General features: G+C 63.4%; 6 protein-coding genes across 7 annotated transcripts; 1 reads left to right on the plus strand and 5 right to left on the minus strand.

The window, feature by feature from the left end:
• Positions 1-330: 330 nt before the first annotated feature.
• On the minus strand, positions 331-6115 carry SSD1_1 (Virulence protein SSD1). Of its 2 annotated transcripts, XM_062768450.1 has the most exons (4): positions 5881-6115; positions 3839-5598; positions 571-3793; positions 331-519 (listed from the first exon to the last, which is right to left on the minus strand). In XM_062768450.1, the coding sequence occupies exons 2-4, from the start codon at positions 5558-5560 to the stop codon at positions 500-502; spliced, it is 4965 nt and encodes a 1654-aa protein (XP_062624434.1). In that variant the 5' UTR covers positions 5561-5598; positions 5881-6115; the 3' UTR covers positions 331-499. The 2 variants fall into 2 exon arrangements, with proteins under 2 accessions (XP_062624434.1, XP_062624435.1); XM_062768451.1 differs by having other exon boundaries at positions 3839-6115.
• A 1338-nt stretch (positions 6116-7453) lies between these two features.
• TRY3 (uncharacterized protein) lies at positions 7454-10310 on the plus strand. Its single transcript, XM_062768452.1, has 4 exons — positions 7454-7829; positions 7871-9729; positions 9780-9955; positions 10005-10310. Exons 1-4 carry the CDS (start codon positions 7743-7745, stop codon positions 10145-10147), a joined length of 2265 nt encoding a protein of 754 aa, XP_062624436.1. The 5' UTR covers positions 7454-7742; the 3' UTR covers positions 10148-10310.
• Positions 10311-10345: 35 nt separating this feature from the next.
• Positions 10346-11138, minus strand: LOC62_02G001952 (uncharacterized protein). Its single transcript, XM_062768453.1, has 2 exons — positions 10551-11138; positions 10346-10429 (listed from the first exon to the last, which is right to left on the minus strand). Exons 1-2 carry the CDS (start codon positions 11121-11123, stop codon positions 10382-10384), a joined length of 621 nt encoding a protein of 206 aa, XP_062624437.1. The 5' UTR covers positions 11124-11138; the 3' UTR covers positions 10346-10381.
• Positions 11139-11353: 215 nt separating this feature from the next.
• GLX3_2 (Glyoxalase 3) lies at positions 11354-11920 on the minus strand (the record flags this gene model as incomplete). The annotated part of the gene is made up of 1 exon (XM_062768454.1): positions 11354-11920. One exon carries the CDS (start codon positions 11918-11920, stop codon positions 11354-11356), a length of 567 nt encoding a protein of 188 aa, XP_062624438.1.
• Positions 11921-13071: 1151 nt separating this feature from the next.
• Positions 13072-15153, minus strand: SPAPB1E7.08c_2 (putative MFS-type transporterc; the record flags this gene model as incomplete). Its single annotated transcript, XM_062768455.1, has 3 exons — positions 14699-15153; positions 14494-14635; positions 13072-14302 (listed from the first exon to the last, which is right to left on the minus strand). Exons 1-3 carry the CDS (start codon positions 15036-15038, stop codon positions 13072-13074), a joined length of 1713 nt encoding a protein of 570 aa, XP_062624439.1. The 5' UTR covers positions 15039-15153.
• Positions 15154-18110: 2957 nt separating this feature from the next.
• LOC62_02G001955 (uncharacterized protein) lies at positions 18111-19489 on the minus strand (the record flags this gene model as incomplete). Its single annotated transcript, XM_062768456.1, has 4 exons — positions 18111-18446; positions 18533-18777; positions 18914-19023; positions 19101-19489. The coding sequence occupies 4 exons, from the start codon at positions 19487-19489 to the stop codon at positions 18111-18113; spliced, it is 1080 nt and encodes a 359-aa protein (XP_062624440.1).
• Positions 19490-19925: the final 436 nt, after the last annotated feature.

Below are 19925 nucleotides of genomic sequence, written 5' to 3' on the forward strand. Positions count from 1 at the left end.
ACCTGCGACGACCCACACTCACGACCCCACGACCCACCGGCCCTGCTTGGCGCGGTACGGCGGAGGACGCCGGCGGTACCCCTTGCGCCGTGCCAGCGCCGTGTCACCTGTCTGTCCCCGCGTGTCACAGTCAGAGTCAGGTCAGAGTGTCAGTGCGTCAGCATGTCACCTCGCTCCATTGGCACCCCCTGGCCTCCCTCCCCAACCCCTCCCACCCCTCGCCCCTCGTAGGACGCCTGCGGACGGCTGCTGACGCAGCCGTCCTACGCCGTCGTCACAATTATGTACATCCTACACAATCATTTTATCCCCCTCCCCCCTCCCCCCCTCCCCCCTCCCACGTAGACGGCGCGCACGGTACGCCCGCCGCCCACGAATGCTTTGACACCAGACCATTGTTGTGATGCTCGCAAGACAGATGAACGGGCGATAGGAACAAAGGCTTGCTTGTTGTTGAAGAAATTGACGATAGAAACAGATGAGTGTGATGCGGTTGCGATTACGACGAGTACGGGTTGCCTGGGAGAACAAGTCAACATTGCACTCCCGCCCGGGTTGCGCTCTACTCACAGGCATACACCACCAGCACTGGCGGGCTCTTGGCCATGTCCGCAGTGATAATGACCGGCAGCGACGACAGTTCCTTGATGTCCTGGATACGGTGGCCGTTGGCAGTCTTGCGCAGGCCCTCAAACGACAGCGGCGTGCGCGTCGCCGACTTGTGGTACTGGGCCGACTTGGCCGACACTGTCGAGTCGTCAAACAGCGCACTCGTGTCAGCCGCAGGTGCAGCACCCGTGGCACGGCCCTCGTGACGCTGCTTGATCTTGAGGAGGTGCTCGTCCTCGACAGACTGCGTAAGGAACGACAGCACGTCGGTCGTCGTCCAGTACAGCGACAGCACATTGGCGTGCTCGTCAAACACGCTGTTCTCGAGCGGCATCTTGTCCACGTGCACGCGCTTCTCGAGGCCAAACTCGGGAACAACAATGTCAAAGGCCTGGTCGTACACCGCCGTGACGTGAGCCTGGCGGATAACGGGGCCAAAGCGCTCCGACAAGTCGCTGATGAGCATGCACAGGAACAAGTGCGCAGACTGGTCCTGCGCGAGCCGGGCGCTCTGGCGCTTCATGTTGCACTGCTGAGCAGCCTTGGCAATCTGGTCGCGGTCCATGTGGAACTTGACGTCGCTCGGCGAAGGGCTCTGCAGGCACGAGTCGAGCATGCGGTGGGTGAGCACATCGGCGTAGCGGCGGATAGGCGACGTAAAGTGCGTGTAGAGAGGCACATTCAGAGCCCAGTGAGAGTACTTGGCAATGTCGAGCATGCCCGTGCAGAAGTAGCGAGCAGTCTGAAGAGCCTTCTTGCCCAGCAGGCGGAGGCACAACGCTGCCTCCTTGTCCTCGATCTTGTCAAACGACTTTTGCAGCGTGCCTGCGTTGGTGGCGTCAAAGTCGTAGCCGAGGCGCTTGGCGCGCTTGACAAAGGCCTCAATGCGACGGTCAATCGGGGCCTCGTGGCGTCTGAGCAGTGCCTGTTCGGGCAGACCGTTGGCGATCACGGCGGCGATCGACGTGTTGGCAAGGATCATAAACTCCTCGACAAGCGTCGTCGCACCCGTGCGCTCGTCGGCATGCACATCGATAGGGCGACCAGACTCGTCAAGCGTAAACCTAAGCTTGCTGTTGCTCGAAGTCATGGCACCAGCCTCGACACGCTTCTCACGGAGCTTGCTCGCGAGGTCGTTGATGAGCTTGATGTCATTCTCAACCTCTGACGCGCTGTGCGAGTTGGACACCTTGCCCTTGGGGAGCGAGCCGCCGTTGAGCACCTGGGCTGCGTCGTCGTAAGACAGCTGCGCGGTCGACTTGATGATGGTGCGCCTGTACGACCTCTCCAGCACGTTGCCGTCCTTGTCCAGCACAAAGAACGCCGAGAACGCGAGACGCTCCACATCGGGCACGAGGGAGCAGAGCTGCTCGGCGAGGAGCGGAGGCAGCATGGGCACGGCACGCTGAACAAGGTACACCGACGTGGCACGCTTGCGCGCGTCACGGTCGAGCGCAGTGTTGGCTTTCACAAAGTACCCGACGTCGGCAATGTGGACACCGACAGTAAACGTTCCGTCGTCGCCAGCCTTGACCGACAGTGCGTCGTCGAGATCCCTGGCGGTAGCAGGGTCGATCGTGAAGACGCGCTCCTCGCGCAGGTCGAGACGGACGTCGTACTCGCGCTCGGGGACGCTCCATGGCAGCGGCGGCAGGCACTTGAGAGCCACCTCGCTGAACTCTTCCGTAGGGAAGTTGCAGTCCTTGAGAATGGCACTCGTCTCCACCTCGGAATCGCCGATGGGGCCAAGCTCCTCGACAAGGGTGCCGAAGGGGTGGAGCGAGGTGATCGGCCAACGCTTGATGGTCGCAACAAACAACTTGTTTGCGTGGGCCTCGGGGTTGTCAATAAAGTCAACCGGTGCCTGCTCGGTCGGGATGGCGATCAGAGGCACACGCTTGTCGGTAGGCTTGAACCACACAATCTTGGGACGCGGCTCAGGCTCGGCTGGTGCCGTCTTCCTGTCTCCCTCGCGCTCGCGACGCTCTGCCTCCTGCTTCTCCTTGGTGGCAGCCGACGACGGGCGGAGAACACCAAGCTGGCCAGAGAAGAGCTGGCCGGGCATGCGCTCGACGACAGCGACAACGTGACCGGCGTACGTCGGCTTGGTCTCGTCGTTGACCTCCTCGTCCTCGAACAGCGAAAGGCCCTGTCCCTCGACCTCAATGTCGTCCTTCTTCTTCTCCAGCTTCCTCGAAGCCGAGGGCTTGGGGTCGTAGCTCTCCTCCTTTTTGCGCTTCTTCTCCTCCTTGTCCTTCTTGGTGCTCCACACCTCGTCGACATCAAGCAGCTCGACGGCAACAATGTCGCCCTCGAGAGCACGGTTGCGGTCCTTGGAACCACAAATGTAAATGTCGGCGTCCAGAACATCGGTGGCGACGTAGGCATCGGAACGGTTCTTCTTGTTGACACGAAGGATACCGACGACAAGCTTGCCGGCGCTGAGGAGCGGAGGGAGCGAGGCCTGGGGGAGGTAGGGAGCGAAGAGCGACTTGCGCTGAGGGCCCTGCGCTGTCTGCTGGAGCTGCATCTGGAACGCCTGCTGCTGCTGCCAGAGTGATGACTGGCCAGCTGGCGCCTGAAGGGTAGTTGCAGCGAGCAGGTTGGGGAGCATGTTGGGGAAGCTGAAAGAGGCCATCTTGGCGTGGCCGCTACCGGCAGCGGCACGGAACTGGGCCAGGGATGCAAGCTGGGCCTGGGCCGAGGCGAGGTCAGCGGTGGCCGCGTTGCCACCGTTGCCAGCACCACCACCACCGTTGATACGCCAGTTGCCCGACTCGAAGCCAGATCGGCTACCAGTGCGCTGGTGGGCACCAAACTGACCCGCGGGGATGCTGATCGAACCTCCGTCCTCGACATACTCTCCGCCAAAGCCAAAGCCCCTGTTGAACATGTTGGTGCTGTGACGGCGAGAGTGGGCAGGGGGGAGTGGAGGAGGGGGCATGTCGCCGAGCGAGCGCGCAATGGGTTGCTCGGGAGGGGCATTGAGGAGAGAGCCATACGTTGTGTCGACGGGCGACGTGGCCGAGGCGTTGGAGCCAGAACGCTGGTGACGGGCAGCCGGCGCCGCCGAACCAGGCGACGAAGAAATCGAGCCGATTCTGTCCGACTGGCTGCCACGGTTCTGCGCCATCAATGCCTTCTGCTTGGCCTGTAAGGCCTCAATCTGTCTCTGAATCTCAAGCTGGGTTGTCAGCGGCACACTCGCAGTGGACCACAGCACACTTACCTGTTCCTCCATGGCTGGAGTGAGCTCGCTGCCGGAGCGCTTGTGAGCGCGGGCAGCGAGGCCGGCAAGACCAGTAGCAGCGGCACCTCCGATGCCCTCGCTGCGGTTAACAACCACAGCTGGGCGGTTGGGGTCTGTGCCGCTCTCCCGTCGCCTACCAAACGTAAAGCCCGGGTTGAGCTGAGGTCGGCCGGTAGGGCCGAGGGAAGGGGTCGTCTCTGGAGAGTCCTCCTCGAAAACGGCAGGGGGGCTGGCCAGAGGAGCGGCATTACGAGTCGCCTCCTCCTGCTGCTGAGCCAGGAGGAGCTGCTGCTGCTGGTGCAGCTCGAACAATCGCTGAGCCTCGGCAAGCTGGGCAGCCTGCGCCTGCTGCTGCTGGAGGGCAACACGCTGAGCGGCGAGGGCCTGGAAGCGAGGAGCGACGAAGCCTTGTTCGCGCTGCTGCTGAGCTGCAATTTGCTGCTGGACAATCTGTGCCTGGAGAAGCTGCAACTGGAGCTGCTGCGCCGCGAGAAGCTGTTGCTGCTGCTGGAACGCATCGTTGGAGAAGGCACCCAGATCGTCGCCACCTTCGGCACCAGGGAACCCCGATGCCGCAAGAGGAAAGTGTGGGAGCTGAGGGAAGCCGGCGGGCGACGGGATGAAGCCGCCAGGCGGTGGGCTCGCAAAGTTGAACGGCGACGAGACGGACTGGGCAGCCGAAGTTCGTCTGCCGTGCGCAGATCCAGTCGGCGACCTAGAGGGGGGAGGTGCACCAGCCGAAGTGGACAGTGTGGCAGTGGAAGCAAGCGGCGAGTTGCCAGAGCGCAACGAGCCGGGCGTGAAGCTCGGGGCGTCGGCCTTGAGCTTTGTGGACGAAGCAGCGCCACCAGCCGCAGGGATAGACACTGGCGCGGTGGGCAACGTGGCCGACGTTGGCGGGGTCGAGGTAGTCGGACTAACCGACGCCGCCTTGTCGTGCTTGCTACCACTGACCTGGCGCGAGCCCGGGTTCGAGTTGGTAGGGGAGATGGCCTTGAGGTCCGAGATCATGCGCTGCAAGCTGCTAAGAGCGTCGCCGCCGTGCGTCTCGACGTGCTTTTTGGTGGCGGCGGTAACGGCCGCCTCCATCGCGTCGATTGGTGGAGATGTGGTGGCGCGAAGCGACCTCAGCTCGGGCTCAGCAGGGGCTGCTTTGGCCTCTGACGCCGCTGTTGGTGGGGCTGCCACCGCCGCCGCCGCCTCCTTGTTGTCCTTTACTCCCTTCTTGTCCTTTGAGTTGTCGGGGTTGGTCGAGGACGGGCGAGAAGTTGTAGGTGCGACTCGGGCCGAGTCACGACGGCCCAGACCCAGCTTCTCGTTGCCGCCCTTTGTGCGGGTCCGCTTGTGTTCAGTTGCAGTAGCAGTGGAAGGGATGTTATCCTTGCCCCTGCCTCCGCCCAAGCTAGTGCCACCGCTTATCGTGGTCGTGTTGCCGCTCCTTCTCCGACCGTCGCCCCCACCTGCGCCTGCGCCGTTGCCGCCCTTGTTTTGAGAAGTGTTAGAGTTGGACCTCGAGATGGACGCCGACGAGCCGGGAGACTTGTGCCCGCGACCACCACGCTGCGAAGAGTTGCTCCTGCTCGATGCGGAAGAGTTTGAACGAGCGACTTTGGGAGGTGCAAGGTTTGTGGTTACGCCGGGGTTAGTTGACGACGTCGTCGCGCCGGCCGCGGTTGTAGCTGCGGCGGGCGCGTCGGCCATGCTAGAAGTGTTGAGACAAAGGGCGAGGAATAATCAAACTGTTATGTTTGCAAAAGGAATCGCGAGGGGGGAGGAGGGGAGGCACAGGCGGTGTTAGCGCAACGCTTGGACCCGGACAAGGCGAGGGAATGTTGTCAATGGGGTGGTCTCGGAGTGGGCCAATGAGGGGTGGTCGTGCGGGCACGGATTAGGTAGTCGAGGTTGGTAGCAGACGCGTGTGGCCAACACGAGATGGGTGACTGCCTGGGTGTGTGTTGTGGGGGAGAGGGGGGAGGGTGGAGGGGAAGGGTGCGAGTGATGGAGGTGGAGCGATGACTTACAGGTTGGGTTGAATGTGGGTTGGCTCAGGCGGCAATCGCACAGCCTTGTTGTGAAGTAGGTGTGTGTGTGGGTAAGTGTTAGGAGGGGGAAGTTGAACAGGCGTAAAGCGAAGGAAGGCAAAGAATGAGCGAAGGGGAGGGAAGGAATGAAAGGGGGGGGAGAGAGGGAAGGCGTGTGATGCTTTGCGAGCGTCGAGGTTGTAGAGTTGAGAGGAAAGATGTGGGTTGAATGAGATGCAGTGTAGATGGAGTAGTAGGTGGTGGGGTGACAAGGGTTCAGTGGTGGACAATGGACGACGATGCCTGGCTGGCTGTGTGGTGTGTGTGACGCCGGGTGTCACGCGCAGGCCAGCCTAAACCGGCGGCGGACGGGGCCAGAAGCAAGGTGAAGTGAGTCCAGGCGCCCAGACGCCGCATCAAGTTGCCCTTACTGCCTGCCTGTCCCTTGGCTGGTGCGCCATACAGCACGCACGCCGCCGCAACCAGGCAGACGATTGTAACCGGCCGGGCAAGCAATGTGACCCGTGCCTTGTAGCATACCAACTGCAATGACATTTCATTCATATTGATACATGACTCTTGTTTTTTAGTTTGCATCAACCTTTACTGGATCACACTCTAGTAAATGACTTTACAACCGAGGCTGAGCAGAGAGAGAGAGAGTGACGCGACGCATACAGTCACTGCAAGAAGCTACAGTGTGCAGCAGCGTCGACCCACCCACCACAGGCTCACACACACACTAGAGGACCAAGCGCGCCAGGGCCCTGCTCCCCGGTCACTCAGTGTCATCCTGCCTCATTCGGCAGGGCAATGCACTGTGGCAGGCCTTGGTGGCAGGCGAGATGGAGATGGGACACTACGGATCACACACTGGAGAGGGGCAGGTATATGAGCGTGTGAGGAATCGTCAGGTCGGGTGGGTGGGTGTTTGGCAGCGTCATGGTCGAGGCGCAGGGGTGGGTGACTGCATGGGCTGGTCAGCTTGCTTGACGCCAGGTCGGAGGGCGACCTTCCTCACCTTCCTCGCCTTCCTTGAGGACACATGCAAACAGGGGAGCAATCCCCCGCGAACAACGAGAGCACTGCTGAACCCCCGCCTCATGCATGCAGTGGGGCATCTCTCGCACAGCTTCCTGCTGCACAGAGGCGTACGCCTGACCCACTTTACAATGGCATACCACAGACCGCCTTCCCTCGGCGGAGGCGGCGGCGGCAACAACGCCGGCGTGAGCACGGGCCGTACGCCAAGTGGACAATAGGACGCCGCTGCAGTGTAGATCTTTGTGTGGCAGTGAAACTCGTTATCCTTGTCGCTTTGCACAATCATCACCATCACATTGCTGCCATGCCGCGGGATGCTCGGAGGAATGAATGTAAATGAATGCTTGACGTCAGCACCCAGCACCAGCGTCATTGTCGACTGCCCGTGACTCTCGGGGCTCCGAAATGACGTGTATGGTGATATACTGTAGGTCGGCTTCCTTGGCATCTTTGGGTGGCGTGTCGGGATTCAACCCAGTCAGTCAAGTCAGCTGCTTGCTTTACGACGCACGTTTGAGACATCAAAAGTCACCCACGGAACCCCAGCAGCGACGCCACTCCACGCGAGAACTGCAAGCACGCGCCAGCCGTATATTAATTTAGCCACGCCCCACGCGATGAGCTCCAAATAGTGCTGCGCGCGGGTCAACAATCTGCACGCGGAAAGAGCAAGCCAGCCAGCTCCACAAACCCCCACACTCCGCGACACGACACGCCGCCGCCGACATGCGCCGCGGTGACTGACAACAACGACTACAGCAACAACAAATCTTGGTATTAAGCACACCCGCCTAGCTAGACACTAGGTGCCACCAGCCATGAAGTTTGGCAAGGAGTTTCAGCACCTGCTCGAGGCGTCCGACTTTCCAGACGACTGGAAGCACTCGGCGATCGAGTATGGCAAGGTAGGTCATGTCTGTCTCTGGGGCACGGCTGACGTGACTAGCTCAAAAAACTCATCAAGAATGTCGCCGCCGAGCTCGAGGGCATGGGGCTGCCTCCAGAAGTGCTGCACAAGCTGCTCGTGACGGAGCAGGGCGGGGCGGCGGCCCCGGGGGTGGCGGCGGCGGCGGGAGCGGGGCCAGCTGCAGCTGGCCCTTCCTCCGCTGCCGCCTCTGCCCCCGCAGCCACGATCGAAGAGCTCGACGACGCCGACGACATGTTCGAGTTCGAGTTTGAATCCACGTCGCTCTCGCCCGAGGTGGGGAAGACGCACAAGCACAGTCCGAAAGAGGTGCTCCTGGACCCCGTGTTCGACGAGGACGGCGACGACGAGGAAGAGGCGGCGGGGAGTCTGAGTCACCACCAGGCCGGAGGCTCGCTCGCGCCACGAAAGTTTCGGCTACGACTCGTGTCCGATGCCGAGGGCGCGGCGGGCGGGACGCCGGGCACGACGCCGCCCACGCGCCCGATGAGCGTGACGGGCATGCTGCGGACCATGTCTGACAGCGATTCCGTGCGCCTCGGGGCCGAGGAGCGCGCCGCGAGCCCCGCGTCGCACCATCGCGTGATCAAGCGCGCCGAGGGCGTGAAGGCGGAATACGTGCTCGCAGGGGACGAGAAGCACCCCGTCCCGCAGATCCGCCTGCACGTCGCGCACCTCGACGCGGGCAGCGGCGTGAACACGCCGGAGCGGAGCGACTCGACGCCGCTGTACACGACCGACACGGACTCTGGGGACGAGAGCAGCGACGCGTTCGCCGCGCTCGCGGAGGGCATGAGCCCCAGCACGCTCAAGACGCCGCGCGCCGCCGCCGGCGAGCCCGCGATCCCGCCCAGCCCGACGCTCAGACACATGCGTACGATCGCCAGCCCCATCTTCGCGCTCGCGTCCGGCGCCAACCTACAGGACGGGATGGGCAAGCTCTCGCTCGGCGAGGCGATGGGCGACGAGGATATCGACGGGATCGGCGTCGATGGCGCTGGCGTACGCGCTGATACGGAGCTACCGCTCGTGGCGCCGGTCGCGCGCGCGACGATACACGAGCTCACGTCGACTGAGAGCTTGACGCCGAGTCTGCTAGCTTCTGCGCCCGCCGTGGCTGCACGCGCGGCCTCGCCGCCGCCGACCAGACCGCCGCTAGTCGCCGGGTCGGGCTCTGAACGCGAGTTCATCATCCCGCTGCACTCGGACGAGGCGTTCTTCAACGTCCTGACGGCGGCGCTGCGCTCGCTCTCCGAGTTCCACAAGGAGCAGCAAGAGCAGTTCCGCAAAGCGACGTTGGCGCTGTGTGCCATGATCTCGGCGAGCATCCAGCCCGGGGACGGGGTGATGGTGCTGCCCACGCCGCTGAATTCGAGCCCCGTCGACGGGCTCGTCAAGTACGAGTACCACTCGAGCACGCCGTCCCAGAAGGACCTGTACGCGTGGCGCGAGATTTTTAGCTTGTGGATCGAGAGCGAGATCTTCGAGTCCCAGGCGGAGCGGGACAGGGGCGAGCGCACCGTCGACGAGGCCGAGCGCCGGCTCAAAATCTTCGCCAACGAGGTCGTCAAGCGCGGGTTGGGCGACCGGCGCTCAATCAAGGGCAAGAAGACCCGCAAGGCATGGGACGAGTTCCTGCGCCTCAATGTGCTGTTGCTCGACCTCAAGCGCTTCCAGACGGCGAATATCGACGCCGCGCGCAAGATCCTCAAGAAACACGACAAGCGCACCGCATTGACGGCGAGCACTGGCCTGTCGGCGTTCGTGCGCCAGACGCTCTCGGCGCACACGAGCGCCGACGGCAATGTGACCACTTGGGTGTTTTACAACACGAGCCTGCCGCATGTGCTCTTGGCGAGTTTGACGGATACCCTCCTGCCGTGAGTGGTCCCACTGCCTGACATGGACCGTCGCTGACTCCCTCCCTCAGCATCCTGCCCAGTCTCGACGACTACGCATGCCTCATCTGCATGTCGATCGCGTTCAAGCCCATCCGCCTGACATGCGGGCACCTGTTCTGCGTGCGCTGCTTGGTCAAGATGCAGCAGCGGAGCAAGGAGAACTGTCCGCTGTGCCGTGCGCCGAGCGTGCTGCTGGCCGACAAGTGTAAGCGGCGTCGTGGGACGGTAAGAGACTTGCGTACTGACACCCCCAGCATGCCTCGACACCGCGCTCATGAACTTTATGAAGGACTGGTTCCCCCGCGAAGTCAAAGACAAGCAGAGGGAAAACTCGGACGAGATTGCAAAGGAGAGCGTCGAGGCCGCCGGGATGGACCACCGGTGTGTGGTCCAGTAGATATAATCCTCTTTGGGTCTTTGGTATTTTGGTCTATAATGGGGAGATGGGGAATGCAGCAAGGTGTTGCGTGGGTCAGTTTGGTGTGGGTGGCAGCTCGTCAACAGTCAGTGGCACCGCTGATGTCGTTGTCGACGTCGAGCCAGACGAGGTCAGTCAATCCGTTTCGGCCACTGACACCCTTCCCCTCCCCTTCCACACCGCCACACCATGCCATGCAAAATCGGGTACCAACTACTTGCGCGCGCGGAGCATCTGGACCTGCTGGACGCGCTCGCGGATCTGGGGGAGTTAGCAGGGCACAAGAGGAATCACCTCGGGCAGGTGGGGCGGGGGAGTCGGAGCCGCAGTCCCCCTCCGCCCCGCCCGGCCACACCGCCCGCTGCGCGGCCGGTGCACTCACCATCTCCTTGAACCGCCTACGATGCCTCTCGGACCCCAGCCGAACGCGCCGCTTGGCCCCAGTCTCGTGGTACTCGAACAGCTTGAACTCCTTGCGGACGTTTGCCCTGCGGAGGCGGCTGCCGAGGGCGTTATACGTCGTGTTGTACTGCGCCGGGGAGCGCATGCCGATCGAGCGGCCAGAGTACCGCGTGCCGGGGAACCCGCGGCCCGCGGAGAGGGAGCTCGCGCGCCACCACGCGTCGGCGTTGGGCACGTCGGGCACGATCGCGCCCGCGTCGGGCAGGGGGATGTCGAGGCCGGAGCGGCGGGGCTCGGAGGGCGTGGGCGCGCCGCTGTCGGCCGCTGGCGAGGAGGAGAGGGACGACGGCGCGTCCGTGTTGAAGACGATTGTGGGCTCGGGGGTGGGGGCGGAGCCGGAGGGGGAGGAAGAGGAGAAGCGCAGGGAGAGGGGGAGCAGGCGGGACACCGAGCCCGAGGCCTGCGCAGGGGCGAAACGCGCCACCGGGGCCGACGCGAGCCGTGGTGCTGACGCCGTGCGCGCCGCCGCCAGCGAGCGGAACAGGAAGGACATGGTCGTGTGGTTGGTGGTTGTTGTCAAGTCACCACCACCATCTCATGTCCGACTTTTGGCATAGGACAGAGCCGGGTCGAGTGGGCGGGATTAATGGCAGAAACGGCTCGAAAATAGTGCCACGTGGTGCACGTGAGTGACACGCGGCCCAGGATCGGCATGACGTCACTGCTCCCCAGCCCATCGACATCGTATGCATTCATGCTGCTGCGCTCGTCGCACCTCGGCGCCTACAGACTGTTGTACACCTGGATAGCAGCGAGCGCCGCCGCCTCCCCCGCGCGGGAGGAGCGCGCGACGACCGACCTGCCGGAAACAGTCACGCCCTTGGAGGTCGCGTCGCTGAGGCCAGCAAGCTCGGCGCGTAGCTCGTCCGCGCCGGTCTGCGCTGGCCCGTCGCGGCTCACGTCCAGACTCGTGCGCGGGGAGGAGCCAGTCGGCGGGGGCACGGACACGGTGATCCCGCCTGCCGCGAGGACCTTCGGGGCGAGCCCGTCGCCCGGCGCAGACAGCACGATGCCATAGGCCGCGGGCGTGGCAGCAGTGGCGGGCTTGACGCGGGCCAGGGCCGCGCGGAACTCGGAGCTCGGGTCGGCGAGCAGCTCGCGCTCTTCGAAGGATGCGGTGGTTGGAGAAGTCGGGGGAGAGAGAGTCGAGTACGTGCCGTTGTCCGACACGAAATCGACGTCGAGGCCCGCCCAGCGGAACGCAGTAAAAGGCCGCAGCACGTCCTCGGGGTTCAGGCCGCCCGAGGCCGGGGACGAGGCGATGGCGATGGCGACTTTGGAGGGGGGCATTGGGGTGGTTTAGTGAGAGTGGGAGTGAGGACGAGAAGAAGTGAAGAAGCAGGACGAAGATCGGAGCCACCCAGTCGTCATGTGAGTGACGCTGCCTGCCTGCCGATGACGCCGGCTCGTGACCTGCCTCGCCCACTCGCCCACCTACGGTAGGCGCCTGGGCGTGCGCCAGCCTGGTGCCCTCGTGGCCTTTACTATTGTTTACGTCGGCGCTGGCGTTGCGTCTGCGTGCGCCAGCTACTGCGCCATGCGCCATGCCATGCGCCGTGCGCCACTCGCCACGCCCGGGGCATGGGCGTCAGGCCGACTATATATACCGCTGCCGAAAGGCTATGGGCGGGAGGGGAGGGGACTATCTAATCTGCCATCCATGGCCTATTCACTCCCGTCCAGATCCTGCATTCCACACCACCGCGCCACACTCGTGCGCAGAGAAATCACTCGCGTCGATCTGGGCGAACGCCATGCTGACTGCTGAGCATTGACAAGAACACGCCCCGCCCCGCCCCGCCCCGCCCAGCACCGGCGGAACGCGGAAACCCAAGCCAAGCCCAGTGACAGTTTCATCATCACCACCTCCTTGCTCTTCACGTTCACCCGCCCGCCCGCAACAGGCACTGCGTTTCACTCAACAACCCGCGACAACGGCAGAAAACTCTAACTGCTGCGTGACAGCCTCGCATAGCGAGTCTACGCGACGCGTGCGCGTGCACGCGAGCTACGATGCCATCTCGGGCACACTCGCGTTCGTTGCAGCGAACATTGCACTTGGGCGCGTTTGAGGCACTTCACATTTGGGGAGCGGGCGGTCGTGTGAGACGCATAGGGGGCGCACGTCCACGACACAGTTGCCGTCACGGCTACACAGACCTCCTCCTCGCAGCACTCGCAGTGCTACTCGTGCTGCGCATATGCTCGCACAGTTTACGGCTGCTGCACACCCCACCTCGCACCACTCGCAGCTGCGCTGCTCGTGGCACTCGTGCTCGCTCGCTAAACCAGACTTCATAGCAAGTATACAAGTTATAAGGCAACCAATCCAGCAGCCGCTGTCATCGTGTGTTTGTAGTCCGGGTCATCATCAGATGGATACAGTTTGTGTGCGCGCGCGATCCAGTCGCGCTGTCGTAGCGGCCGTCGGGGGCACGCTTTTAGAGCGCAGTCTTGCCGCGCGTCTCTGTGGGCAGGAAGAGCATGCACACAGCCGTCGCGCAGAAGATGCCTGCCGAGGCGTAGATGGGGCCGTTGGGGGTGAGGGCAGCCTTGGAGTAGACAGCAATCACTGGCGCAAAGATACCCGTGATACGCATGGCCGTGGCGCAGAGAGCGTCACCCGTACCGCGCGACGGGGTGGGGAAGAGCTCGGGCGCGTAGCCGAACAGCACACCGTAGAAACCGTTCTCCATGAACGCGGCAATGCAGGTGAGGGCGTTGACGGCCTTGAGCGACTTGGCGGCGGTCAGGGCGAAGAGGAAGATACCAGTGCCCATTGTGAAGGCAGCCATGGACACCTTACGACCCGTGCGCGACCAGTCGACCATGAGCGCAGCGACAATCGAGCCGGGCACACCGCATGCAGCCTGGTACGTGTAGGAGCGGTAGATCTCGTCAATGTTGGTGACGCCAAGCTCGGCATTCTTCTGGGCGTAGTAGGTGCCGAGGAAGGCCATGTACAGGGGGTAGGCGATACCGGTCGTGGCGTAGCAGAAGACGATGAGCGAGGTCGAAAAGGCAATCTTGCGGTTGACGAACAGGGCCTTGACGTGCTCGCCCTTGAGCTCGTCAAACGAGTTCTTGAACAGCTCCCAGACGGTGAACTTGGTGTCGACCTCGCCGTTGCGCTCAGCCTCGGTGAGGTACGGGGCGGCGGCGTCGCGGAGGTCCTGGACGGTGAGGTTGACGGTGACGCCGTTGCGCTTGGCAATCTTGTGGATGACCTCGACGGCCTCGGTGTCCTTGCCCTTGGAGGCGAGGAACTTGGGCGACTCGTAGACGGGCATCACGAAGAAGCGGAGGACCCAGAGGAAGATCATCATGGCGCCGAGCGTGTAGTAGGTGTAGCGCCAGCCCATGTTGGACTCCTTGGAGCAGAACTCGCCCTTGGGAGGCTCGGCACAGCCGTACTTGGCGATAAAGCCCCAGGCGATCAGGGAAGCGACGACCTGGCCGATAGCCCACCAGATGGACAGCAGCGTGAGGAGGTACTGCTTGTTGCCGGGCAGGAACTCGAGGAACATTGTGCCGTCGACGGGGAGGTTGCCTCCGACGCCGACGCCGACGAGCGAGATGAAGACGCAGAAGACGACAAAGTTGGGGGCAGCACCGACGCAGAGACCAAAGACGCCACCAATGACGAGGGTCGCGTTCCAGGCGAAGCGACGTCTGGGCGGGAGTGTCAGCTCGGTAGCTAGGTGACTGGCAGGGGAGTGCCACTGTAGTGGATGGTTCCGCCGCGAGGCACGAGGAACAAACCCAGTGCACGACGGTGGGTGGGTGGGTGCACCGCAGTGTGCGACTAGGTTTGCCTCGCGGTCGCGACGCGGCTCCCGCCAGCGCGCGATTTCACCACTCACCCAACAATGTCAGCCGAGCAGCCCCAGAAGGCAGCACCAAAGATCAGACCAGCGTAGAGAGCAAGAGTAGCGAGACGGACGTGGGGGTAGGGCTTGAACTCGTTTGCCACGGCCGGCATGACAATAGCGACGCCCTGGAGCCCTTTGCGGGGGTCAGCCCAGATCTCGTGTGGCATTTCTTTCATTGTTTCTGCTCTCCACTCACAAATGTTGTCCGCGAACCAACCAAAGCCGCCCGAGAAGAACAGCTCGTACTGGTATCGACCCATTCCAATCTCTGCGAGCGCATTGTTGAGCACCTGGACCTTGGCGAGGAAGGCGGGCTTGATGCCCTCGCGCTGGGCGATGAGGGTGGTGTCGGAGATGAGCGACTCGTTGTCGGAACGGAGGTTGTCGAGCTCCTTGTGGGTGTTGTTGACGTCGAGGTGCTTCTCGTTGATCGCCTTCTCGTCGAACTCGGGCGGCGTGGCCGTCGCCGTGGGTGGCGAGGGCGGGGTCTGCTGTGCCGCGAGGTGGTTGGTGTCGGGTGTCTGGTGGTTGGCCATGGTGGAGGAAGTCGGTGGCGGGGAGGAGGAGGTGGTGGTGGTGAGGAATAGAAAAGAGGGGGAGAGGGAGGTGCGCGCTGCGCTTTAAAGAGACGGGGGCGCCGGGGACGCCGGGGTTCCGGAGAGCAGCAATGTGAGCTCCATGGAGAGAGGGAGGTGGGAGCCCGCGCCGCGCCTGACCCCCATCCCTCCCTGCTCGCTCGGGCCGAAAGAGTAAACCTCGCTGACCCGATTCCTACTGGACCTGATCTTGCACAGCGGCGCCTGAGTGTGCCGTTCGAGCCGACTGAGACGACGGGGGAACCGGCGGGGGAGCCCCTGGGCCAAGAGGCCCCCCGTTGGCAGTGTCTCCGTATGGACGAGTTGGAATCGCTGCCAAGCAGGGCGCGCGCGCGAGCGGGCGGGGGGAGCCGGCGCAGCAGCAGTCACTATCGCGCAACAAACGTCACCCACGCACGCGCACTGCGTCTGTGACAGCACTGTGCCAGGGGGTACGAGCGAGTGGGTGGGTGTATCGAGCTCCCCCTCCCCTCCCCCTGTGCCGTATGTAGGAGAAGGTTGCCGTGTTTACGCCTCTGACGTCGTAGCTAGCCGTTTGAGCGTTTCGGGCTGGGAAGGCCCTCGCTCTGCTCTCGTGCCGTGCGCCTGGGGCTCGCCCACAATCAAGGGGTTGGTTGGGCCAAGTGGGTCTCAGGGCCGCACTAAGTGATAGTGGAAAAGAGGCGATGAGACTGGCGGTGAGCCCGGCGAGCAGGCGACAAGCCGACAAGGGCACAAACCCGGCGGCAGGCGGCCAGAGATAATTCGTGGCGGTTGCCGAGTCTAACCACCCCCTTGATTCGATAAAATTAAGGGTCTAATGCAACAGTGCTGTCTCGTGCGTGCGGTGCTGCCTGCCCTGTCGGGTTGGGTTGGCTGCTCGTGTGCATGCTGCTGCTGCGGCTGTTTCTGTTACGCTACACACACACGATGCATGCTCGACAGCATCGTTGCCAGGTCACCCGACCTGCCTGCCTGCTAGCCACAGCCGCGGACTAGAAAACCGCTGGATCCCACGCTCATCGGCGGGACGACGATCATTGTCCCAGGCCAGGCTACTTTTGGCTGCTGCCGATGCCAGCATGAGATAATGCAACCTTGTGGCCACGCTGCTTGCTCCACTGGGCCCGTGTCGCACGCTCCACCGTCGTCATGCCGCCGCTGGCTATGTTTGCCCACTCTCATCATTCCGTACCTACTTCAAAGCCGTTGGGCCTACGTTTCGGTACGGCAGGCAGCGCACCGGACCATGTAGCATGCAGCACAAGCAGCAGCAGCATACTTGCGTGTGCGTTGGCCTTGTTCGGGTGCAGCTAGGTTCTGGCCAGTTGCAGTGGGCGCTGCTACCGTTCGTGCCTCGGCGACGTCGCGCGCAGCAACCTCTACGGCCGCTCCAACCCACAAACAAGTCATGTGAACGACGCCGCCGCCGTGATCGACCGCCGCCGCATGCAGCAGCCACGCCAGGCAGGCAGGTGCTGGTGGCCTCGTTTCAGACCCGAGCAAGCCAGGACCGCGCGTCGTCGCCATGCGTGGCCGTGACAACGGGCTGGTCTGCAGAGGCGATACGTACAATCTAATCCTGCCCCAGGAATACCTACCAGGAAAGTGGTAACCATGCTTTGTGCCGTGCGACGCCCAGGCAGAAAAACGAATGTGCGAGCCAAGGCTCGTCGCAGCCAGGGTAGGGACCAAAGGGGTGGCAGAGAGCAGGGGGGCCAGGGGCGGAGGGTGAGAGCAGGCAGGGAAGCGGTCAGATCGACCGGTAAACTGACGTTGCACAAACTGTGTATCTCTCGCTGCGGACGCGCGCAATCAAATCAAATCAATCAAATCAGCGCGAGGCACCGCGGCTGTACCTCGAGTGCCCGCGGGGCAACGGTGCGACGGAAACGGAGACACGCTCAGTAGGCCGCATATCAGTGTGGGGTGTCGCCACCGAGCGTGTGTATGCATGTTGCAGGTCGTGCTCGCTCGAGTCGTCAGCACCATCGCAAAACGCCAGCAAAAACAAAACTCGGGACAAGAACACACGGCGACTACTCACGGCGTCTATGTAGCAGCTCACATCGGGCAAGTCGCACGCCTCTCTCTACACAGCCCAGCGGCGCCGGCGCCAGTGCCCGCGAGCTCCTCACACACCCCTTCTTGGCGTAAAAGCTAGTAAATCGCGCACGAGCAACGGGGCGGGCGTGATTGGCCAGCGCGGGCTGTTGACGTCACGAAGGCGGGCAGTGCCAGCACAGAAGTAACGCCGCGAGGGTGGGGTGCCTACTTGCTCCCACGTAGGCGCTGGTTGCCATTCCATCCCACACACTTTCCCACGGCGGCGAGACGAGCACCCCGGCCCTGGACGACAAGGTGCCAAGTGTCCTCTGCTGCGGCGCCACGCCTCTCAGTGCCCATCCCCCCATTTTCTCACGGTAGACGAGCAGAGGCGGGAGTATTTCGGCAACCCCTGACGCTAGCGCGGGAGCATTTCCGTGGGGACTGAGCGCCAGCGAGGAGGGGGCCACGCGCCTATTGACCACTGGCTGGCTGGCTGGCTGGCTGGGCGATTGTGGCACTCCACTGGCAACAAAGTGGTGACCCCAGACCCAGCGATGCGGTAGCTCAATCTTATCAGTGACGCTGCTCATGCCCGCAGCAGCGGCTGGTGCTTGAGGGCTTCCGCGTCTCGCGCCCGGCACACTCACTCCACACACATACCCTAGGTCACGTTCACGTTACAACTGCTACAACGAGGCGGGTCGGCGCAACTGCCCCAGCGCCACGATACGGCATCGCGCCGTCGCAAGATGCCAATCGTGCGCCGTCGAGATCCACCCGACCCGGCCCCAACAACTCCACCATCCCCAAACAACGCCCCCTATGCCAAACATGCTTATCGGCCTCCGTGTCCAACGCCTTCCCCTGTCCTGTCGATCTTTACGGGCCGGTCTCGGGTGCTAGCGCGGCGTAGCTCCTGCCTCCCTGCCACGTCGGCGCCACGTACACGGCCGTGCGGGCGGCGGGTGGCGGCGTCGCGCCCGCCTAGACCAACACGTGCCGCTTGATACCCGGCTCGAAGACGTCCCAATTCCGGTCCATGTTGCGCACGACGCCGGTCGGCCCAATCTCCTTGTCGTACCCGTTCCGCCGCTCGTGCTCCTTGACGGCGTCCTCGCCGCGGAGGTAGACGCTGTCGACGGCCGACGCGTCGAGGCCGCGCGCCTCGGCGTCGGCAATCATGCGCTTCAGCTCCTCGGGCACGCGCTCGCGCTTGAAGTATGCCGTGCGGGGGTAGAACTTGATGCGCTCCCGCGTCGGGATGTACTCTGGCACCGAGGTGCGGCCGAGGTTGCGCAGGATGACCTGCTCGCAGAGGGTCTGGCGCGTCAGTGTAGGGCCATGATGTCACAGCTGTGCGGGCACGCCGGGAGCAACTCGCGCCCACCCCAAAACACAACACTCACATAGTCGCCGTCGGCGCGGTTCAAGTTGTGCGGGTTGGCCAGGTTGATGTGCGGGTTGGTGATCACGCGTGCGTAGTGCTTGTGGTTGGGCGTGTGGGCATGCGGCAGCAGGCCGTGCGTCACGAAGATGTCGCCGGCCTTGGCCTCGATCTGCGCCCACTGCTTGGTCTCGAGACAGTGCCCGAAGATGTCGTCAAAGGGCGGGTCGATGCCTTCGGGGTGGGTGTAGAAGCGTTCCACGAGTGCTGGGGGCGGGTCAGCCGGCGCGCGCATGCGGAGGGGCCAGTCAGGGGAGGAGGCCATGAGGTGCAGACCTGCCACCAGGCGAGCAGCCAGAGTGGCGACAACAGCCTACGACCCCTCCCCTACAGCACCACTCACACTTGATGCCGTCCTCGGCGAGGCAGGTGCCGCCGCCGTCGGGGAGCACGTCGGTGAAGCAGCAGATGACGGTGAGCGCGTTGCCCGACGAGTCGAGGAACTGGCGGTACCTGGGCAAGTCAGCGGGGTGCCCTTGTTGTTGTCGACTGCTCGTGCGCTGCGCGCACTCGCACACTGGCCAACTCACCAGTCATTGTCAATGTGCCACCCCTTGAGCGTGCTCGGCGCGTGTGTCCCGCCGATATGCTCCTCCTTGCCAAAGTTGATGATCATCTGGTCGCCATAGTATCGCTCGCGGACGGGGTCGATCATCTCCTCGCCGCCGACAATCTCGCACATCTTGGCCCAGGCCACGGGCGAGAACTCGCTCACCGGCACCTCGCGGTGGCGCGGCATCTTGAGGTACTCCTCCTTCCAGGTGGATTTGTCGTGCTCGTCGTACCCGAGCCGGACCCACAGGTTGGCCATCCACTCGTGCAGATACTTGGGCGCGATGGCGTTCTCGATCTTGAGCCACCCGTGCTCGAGGAAGTGGGTGCGCTCGGCCTCGCTCAGGTGGGAGTAGGTGCGGGGCATGGTGTGATGGTGGTGCTGCTGGCCCACTTCTCCAGCACCGTCCCCGCCCCCGTTATATACACACCTCGCGTCGACAGCACTCCCGGCCCGCCGGGCCACTGGATATGGTGCAGCGCAGACTACTTCCAACAGCATGGCACTCGAGCAGAGAGACGCAGCTGGCCGCCAGCGGACGCTACATCCCCAAATCCGGGGCTACATCCGGGCTGGGGCGCCGGTTCGGACGAGCCCGACGGCGTCTGGGGCTCATAGTGGGGGGAGGCAGTCACGTGAATGACGCGGGTCGTGGCGATGATGGTCTTGTTGTGCATCTGTTGTGCGTCTCTATCGAGGCCAAGCCTCTTGCAGTGACACGGGGTGGCGAGTAGGGAACGTGGAGGACGCGCGACACACACACCAAGCCTCACACACACGCGCCTCCCCACACACCAGCACC

This window comes from Vanrija pseudolonga, chromosome 2, assembly GCF_020906515.1.
Source record: "Vanrija pseudolonga chromosome 2, complete sequence".
NCBI lineage: Eukaryota > Fungi > Basidiomycota > Tremellomycetes > Trichosporonales > Trichosporonaceae > Vanrija > Vanrija pseudolonga.